The following is a 7,434-nucleotide window of genomic DNA, read 5'->3' as shown; positions in this document are numbered from 1 at the left end:
GTAGCCCTGTGTCCCAGCAAAGCATCTCCATCTGAGGACAGTGCAAGGCTTAAACCTAAACAGACAAAATGTTCTGACTTCAGAGAGAGGAGAGAGAAGGTGGCCATGACCAGGAAGTGCTACACCGTAATGGTAAGAGAAACAATTATCCAAATTTTAAAGGCTTAGGATTGTAAGATTTAAAAACAAAAATGTCAAAAGAAGTGAAATAATGTCATGTGAGGTCTGTGGCACTGAATAAAAGTCTGAGATAAAATGCTGGCTTTCTTCCCAGAAATTCCATTCTAATCCAAATTTCCGGAACACGTTTTCCCTTTTATTCAAAAACACTTTTCTAAGATTACAAAAGGAATAAACATTATTTCCAAGAATCATAGGACCCTTAATAATTACTGAGACTTTTGTCTTTTAGAAATAGTGACCAGGACATTTATACTTACCCTTTGTACCATGAATATCATGTGACCTTTTAACGTTGTTAATAACTACACATTTCCTTTACTTTAGTACTTTAAATGTATGTAGGTCTAACTTCTGCTTCAGATATTACACCTTTCATTACTTCAAGTATCAAACTATCAAAGCGTCATATTTTACCAGCACTTTCTAAATTCTAGCAGTCTTAGTTGTATCAACTGTTCTGAAAACATAGTAATTAGGATTATTCTGTTTTTTACCCATTGGATAATATTGGACCAAAGTCATATATTATATAAAATATTTGGCTGCTTTTGGTGTCTTACATATTGATAGTTTTTTAGGCAGGTTCTTGTGCCACTGAGCTACATCCTCAGTCTCATATTGATAGTTTTCTAAAAGCTATATAGCAGGTGGATGTTATACTTAAGTTATAACCTTAATTCCCATTTGGAAAACTATTTCCACAATCATTTATTTTAATTAAGCTGCCTGCTGTATGACTGCTTTGAATACACATTTGTCACTGGGGCACTTTTTTCAGGAATGGATATTATGAACACAGCATAAAAAAAGAAAGAAAATATTTTGCCTATGAGAAATTGAAAAGGCCAAGATTTCTAAATTTTTAACTTTTGCTTTTGAGGCAATAGATTCATTTATTTATTTTTCATCCTTTGTGTGTGATTGTGAGTATGGTGTATGATACAATGACATGTGATCAAAGAAGGGATTCAATATGATGAAAGAAAGAAAAATAACAAAACTATGTGAAAATAGGCATCTGAGTTTTCTGTTCAAAGGTTTAGTACTGTTTCAACCTCACAGTAATATACAATGATTTATGAAAGTGGAACAGAAAAAAATTACTGAAAATGAATAATTCATCACTGAATAGTAATTCACAATTGTCTTTCATATTAAGTAGTGAACTTTTTCTGTTTCTCCTCTCATTAGTGGAACACTGATCTCAGCCCTCCCACCTGGCATTGGTTAAACATTAAGCATCCAGTACAGTTGCTAAAGATTAAACAGACAGTGCCACTGACAAATGACAGAGCTGTGCCATTGTTTAACTATTATAAGCCGTTCCTTGTCTAAAAGTAGGCACAGGACTGGTTGCAGGGATTCTGGTTATAAATAGCCTGTGGAAGCAGTGGAAAAAGAAAAGAAAAAACCAACATCAGCTCAGCAAGAGGAGTAACCACCAATGGATTCCAAACATCAGTGCATGAAACTAAGTGACGGCCACTTCATTCCTGCCCTGGGATATGGCACCTACAAGCCTCAGGAGGTAAGAGGGGCGAGGTTGGGGTAGAGAAATGAAAAGGAATTAACCTCAGAGGAGAGAGCTGACTTGTCAGGTCAGGTCTGTCAGTGTCTGCGTGGTTCTGGGAGATTTCCCAGGTTCTCTGTTTTTCCAAGTTAGAACTATTCCATATACTACAAAGTAGATTGGTTGAATTTGTTTTGTATCAGAAATCAATTACGGTATCACATACTGATTGCTCTGGGCGCTGTTTTATCACCTTATTTCAGTTTATTTCCCTTATAGAGCAAGAATGTGAAAATCTGTGGTCAAGACAACTGCCTATTAGATTCTTTTCTTGATGTTTTGAAACTTGTATTTTTTTTCCAATAAGGCAAGATACAGAAAAATAGTTTACCAAATGTTAGTAGAGATGAGAAACATAAAATAAATAATGAGGAGGACCGCTGTTCTGTTTAGGCTGGTGTTCAATATCTCAAAGTAAACACTAGAGTAAGTAGAATTTCCAACGCACTCACTCAAGTGTGGAAAATTAACCTGAAAGTACATTGTGACATGATGACCAGAAAATTAGCATCTAATAAGTATATAAGTGAATTATAAGTTCATCATTTTGTAGATTGGACCTAAAACAAAAAGATATAGACTGTTTTCTGAAATGAAATTAGCAAAGTAGATAGTTCCCTGAACAAAAGGGAACTTATATTCCATTATCAACCTCAGATCACTTCACTGTAAGACAAGGGACTAGCTCGCTGAATACGGGATTCATAATTTTCCTTTTAATCAGACATAAGGAAATATCCAAAGAGCAATTCTGCAGCATGAGGTAGAACTCGATTACTTTTAGGGCAAAGAGGCATGAAGTACAGGAGTGGATCAAAGTTACACATAAAGCTGGAGCCCTGGTAAATTTCTGAGTGGCCTCTGTCTGGGGAATCATGGCTGGTGGCAGGACACATGGTAGGGCTTAGTCTCTCCTTTACTGTAATTTTATTCATCAGATGAAGGATTTTGAAATTCTTAAGTTAAAAGGCATGTGTTTGATTTACCTTTTTACTTTATAACAAATGAATTTTCTTTCTTATTGGTATGTGTTTGTAATATATAGTAATTAAATTAATCTTGGACAATTGATAGATTCAGTATATATATGACCATTTAGTCATTTGTACTTTCGATCCATAACAAAAATTAGTAGACAAGGCAATAATATTAATTTTCAGTGTAATCCCAATCACCCCCAAAGAACTATCCAAGTTTGAAAGGTGGACAAGTGTATCAATAATACGTTTCCTGATGAAGTCCACTTTTTAGCCATAAGTCCATATTCTTCTAACATATACTTTTAAAGCCATTCATTTCTTGCCCAGCAAGACTGGCTATGTGACATGATAGCCATTCTTACCTCATTCAATGGCTGAGGATGAGTTAAAATGAGACACTCACTATTTGCTCAAATCTCTGTTAACAGTCTGGGCCCTATCTGGCATGTAAGAACTTTAATTTCTCACCATTCACAACATGAAAAGCTGATGGCACTAGATAAAATGCTGCCAGCAACAGTAGAGTTTCTGAGTGGCCTTCTGTCCGGGGAATCATGGCTGGTGGCAGGACACATGGTAGAGTTTGTATATCCTGTTTTTCTTTGGGATAAAGATCATGATGTGACCTAGCACAGGGGAAATACCCAACCCATCCCTGCAAAAATCTTAGGAAATACTTCCAGAGCTTTCCTTGGAGACAGCATTTTTTTGTTGTTCTTGTTGTTTTTGTTTTTCTCCGGTACCGGGAACCAAACTCATGACCTTGCGCTTGCCAGGCAGGCACTTTTGCCACTGAGCTAAATCCCCAGCCCTGAGACAGCATTTTTGATACACTGTCAAAGTTCAGTGTAAAGGGTTATTCACTGTGTTAAGTGTATCTCAACAAGTAGCCTCAGAAATGTGCACAGCATTTGTTCTATACCTGGCTCCATGCATGCTTCATCCATGTGAATTTGACTTCGTGACCTCATTATATAATTTTTGTGACTATAACTGCATGCTGAGTCCTGAAAATTGAGTTAGTCCTAGGACCAGTTGCTGAAATTGAAGTGCTCCTTGAGTTTTTCAGATACCACTGATTTATTAGGATTGCCAAGTCAGAGGTGATTTTTGAGGTGCCAAAATCTGGGAAAAGCTCAGGCAAAACTGGTTTGGATTCATTACTCCAAAATCAGAATTAAATGAAGACATAGAAAAAGTTGACCTGAAGGACATTGCTTTTCCTAGTGACCTTATAATAACTGCCCTTTGCATATGTCCTTTTGTCTATGGAGAAGATTGAGATTCAAGGTTCAGAGGACTAGTTCCTCATCATACAATTAAGTAGTCTGAGGATGATGACATTGGAATAGCATAACCATTCCAGTCTAGTGACTATCAAGTGTGTGTGCTATGAATTTTCAATTTTACATCTGGCTTTGGCTAGGTTCCTAACACTGAAACTCTGAAAGCTACCAAATTGGCCATAGATGCTGGATTTCGCCATATTGATACTGCATATGCTTACCTAGTAGAAGAGGAGGTGGGACAGGCCATTAAGAGCAAGATTGCAGAAGGCCGTGTGAAGAGAGAAGACATATTCCTCACTTCAAAGGTATTTTGTGTGTACTGTGCAGGCTGCTAATTAATGAAATGTTATATGAGGAAGAAAACATATATTCTTGGGTGAGAATTTGGTGAAATATGCTGAGTGGTACAGGTTTTCTTCACATGGAATTCACAAATAATATCTACTTTCAAAAACAGGGAAAGATTAGAAACTTATAATCAGTTCAACACCTTCAATGCATTAAAGTCCCTTTATTGTGAGCTCTAATGCAAAGCAGTGTGATTAACCTGGCTGTGGAATTTGATAGAAGTATGGCTAATATGATTTTTCTTTAATCTTTTGTGACTTTTAAAATTTCATAGTATTCTGATATCATTGTTTTCTTTTATCAATATCACAGAATAGTATAAAGGAGCTGTTTGGATATTAAGGAAGATAAACCTAAAGTCTTGGTTTGAAATGAGCACATATAAAATGTTCAAGATATGTTTCCCTTCAGTTAGGTTAATAATAGGAGGGTAATTCTTCTCCAGTGAATTAAATGCACAAGATAATTAAAATAAAAATAGCTCTGGAATCTCTATGAACTAAAATTCAGAGAATGGATAGTATCATTATTTGATGAAATTTTAGGTTTTGAATAATTTCTTTCCATTGCCCAATAAATATATTGACTAACAAAAACCAAACATGACTGAGTTTATATAAGAAGACAAGACGAGAAGAAAGACAAGACTCAACAGAGGGTTATCATCAATTTCCATTCAGTACAAAAATATTTTAATATTAGATGAATTTGGGTAATTTCTTAATCCAGCATCATTTCCATTTTTTAACCTCTACAGCTTTGGTGCACTTTCCATAGACCAGAACTCGTCCAAGACAGCTTGAAAACTTCACTGAAAAAACTTGGTTTGGACTATGTTGACCTTTATATCATTCATTTCCCAGTGCCTTTGAAGGTGAGTTATCTGGATCATCAAAACTGTCTAACTGCATCTGTTGGCACTGATATCATCCCTGTAAATGGCAGAATGGATCTTCTCTAATAAATTTATATAAATACAATTTATATGAGTTATAGAAACTACTCAGTATAACTTATTTAAATAAATTCCTTGGATTAGAAAAATAAGAGCCCCAAGCCATGGCTGGATTTACAGGCTAAAATTCATCTTCAGAGGTGTCTTCCTTCACCCAGCCCTTGATTGCATTCATTACACTTTGCTTGTGTCTTCTGCCAACCTACTTCACATGGGGCAAATGAAGGCAGTTCAATCATCTTAACAGTTGATGTTTTCTTTGTATTTTCCATCATCAAAACCAAAGTTCACAAGAACCTTCATTGATCATGCTTGGGACACACCTTGCCTTTGTACCCACGTGTATTAATGTTGGTAAAGGACAGTGATCATCTTGCCTTAGTCAACATTGCAATGTATTACTCCTGCAGACAAGGGCAAGTGACACCTGACTGTAGAAGTGAAAGATATGCATTTCCTAAAGGAGAGTATAGGCTAAGACAAGGTAATATAAGTCAATCAGTGGGTCTTTTCCCCAATCTAAAACTTGCAGAAATGTTATTTATACTACACATAATTAATGTAAGAGAATAGAGCAACCAAAGCACCTGAAGATACCTTTGCCACTCTGCATGCAAACCACTTTGTAAACAAAAGTAAGAGAATAATGTGCTTTGCTTACTTCATGGATGTTAAGCACCCTATACATAAACATATGTGAATGCCTTTCTGTGGAGGAGAAGCATGTACTTGATGAAATTGCTGTAACGATGTTTCTGTTTCAGCCAGGTGAAGAGATTTTTCCAACAGATGAACAGGGGAAAACATTATTTGACACAGGGGATATCTGTGCGACATGGGAGGTGAGTATGTGTAGGATCTTCCACAGAGTTATTTGTGACAGAGAGTCAAGTCATTATTCTACCTGGAAGAATAGAATGTGCATCTTTTGTTCTAGAAATTTGCTATGTTTAAAAGGAAGGATGTAAAGTTCTTAGAGATCTGGCCAAGATCCCCAACTGTCTGTAAGAGGGGTACAGCAAAAGGATGAAGCAAGAGACAGAGATAACTTAATAATGTGAAATGGGGCTGGGAGATCAATGCCTCAAGATTGGCGAAGACCAAGACTCTTCAGCTCACCGCTATTTTACTAGCCAGTGTGTGGGGAGGAGTAGCGAGTGGTTCTGGAACTGTAGCGGTAATTGCTGTGAGAAGCACAAAGCATTCTTACAAGGTGAGACAAGAGCCAAATAGGAAACTGCAGTTTCCCCAGGTAAAATTCTAACTACTGCCACTGCATTGCTTTAAAAATCCTTGGCCTCAGCAGGTCTTATCTTGCCCTGTGAGCACCACAGCCTCACTAGCTGTAGGGCTTCAGCTGTGATCAGAAGAAAGTGGGAAATTTCTTCATTCCAATATGGTTCAGAGGGCATGACTGGACTCGATGTATAATTTGTGGTCCCCTCTATAAAGCAATGCATTATTAGAATGTAATGGGGAGAAAAGGAGCAGGGTGGAGGACAGTGGGGCTTAGTATCTCTTACTTTCTTCTGTAGTGATGTCTCAGATTCCCCAGAGAGGACATAGATTCTTTTTCTGGATACCAATACCTTTTTCTCTTATTGTTATTCCAGTTTTTTCTTAGTAATAATCAATTTCAGGGAGCTTCATTGCTGTTTCTTAAAAATGTTCCTTATGATACTCATACAGTTGTATACATCACCCTTCACAAACTCTTCCCCCTAGGCCATGGAGAAGTGTAAGGATGCAGGATTGGCCAAGTCCATTGGGGTGTCCAACTTCAACCGAAGGCAGCTGGAGAAGATCCTGAACAAGCCAGGCCTCAAGTACAAGCCTGTCTGCAACCAGGTGAGCACTCTTAGGCTTCTCTTCACCTCTTACTCATTTCCTGGTTTTTGTCCAACTACTAGTCTCTATTTGTCCAGTCCCCACTCCCAGCTCAATTTACTTTTGTGGGAAGTAAGATTCTGTTAGCAGTGTCTCTATCACAGAGAGCATGGAGGATTCTGTCTCATATGTCTTCTTGGTGAAGTCTTAGTGAAAACAGAGGGAAGGCCCATTGGTGTCTAATTTGTATAAGAATCTGAAGATGTAGAAGTCACCCAGGAA

The 7,434-nt window shown here is 37.3% G+C and overlaps 1 protein-coding gene and 1 pseudogene across 2 annotated transcripts in view; one reads left to right on the top strand and one right to left on the bottom strand.

Moving 5' to 3' along the window:
- LOC102006803 overlaps positions 1 to 7,434 on the bottom strand; it is a 351,399-nt pseudogene that overhangs the window by 232,721 nt on the left and 111,244 nt on the right.
- LOC102023621 (aldo-keto reductase family 1 member C3 homolog) overlaps positions 1 to 7,434 on the top strand; it is a 137,453-nt gene that overhangs the window by 122,292 nt on the left and 7,727 nt on the right. Inside the window, exons 1-5 of one of the 2 annotated variants that reach the window (XM_005386858.2) lie at positions 1,499 to 1,711; positions 4,160 to 4,327; positions 5,128 to 5,244; positions 6,090 to 6,167; positions 7,051 to 7,173. The exons of the other annotated variant lie outside the window; for it this stretch is intronic. Coding sequence (XP_005386915.1) covers positions 1,628 to 1,711; positions 4,160 to 4,327; positions 5,128 to 5,244; positions 6,090 to 6,167; positions 7,051 to 7,173 — 570 coding nt within the window. The 5' untranslated portion in view covers positions 1,499 to 1,627. Of the gene's footprint in view, positions 1 to 1,498; positions 1,712 to 4,159; positions 4,328 to 5,127; positions 5,245 to 6,089; positions 6,168 to 7,050; positions 7,174 to 7,434 lie in introns of those variants that run through there. 2 annotated transcript variants of the gene reach the window in all.

This window comes from Chinchilla lanigera, unplaced genomic scaffold (assembly GCF_000276665.1).
Source record: "Chinchilla lanigera isolate Chin_1 unplaced genomic scaffold, ChiLan1.0 scaffold00028, whole genome shotgun sequence".
Taxonomy (NCBI): Eukaryota; Metazoa; Chordata; class Mammalia; order Rodentia; family Chinchillidae; genus Chinchilla; species Chinchilla lanigera.
This window is presented reverse-complemented; position numbering and strand designations above follow the sequence as displayed.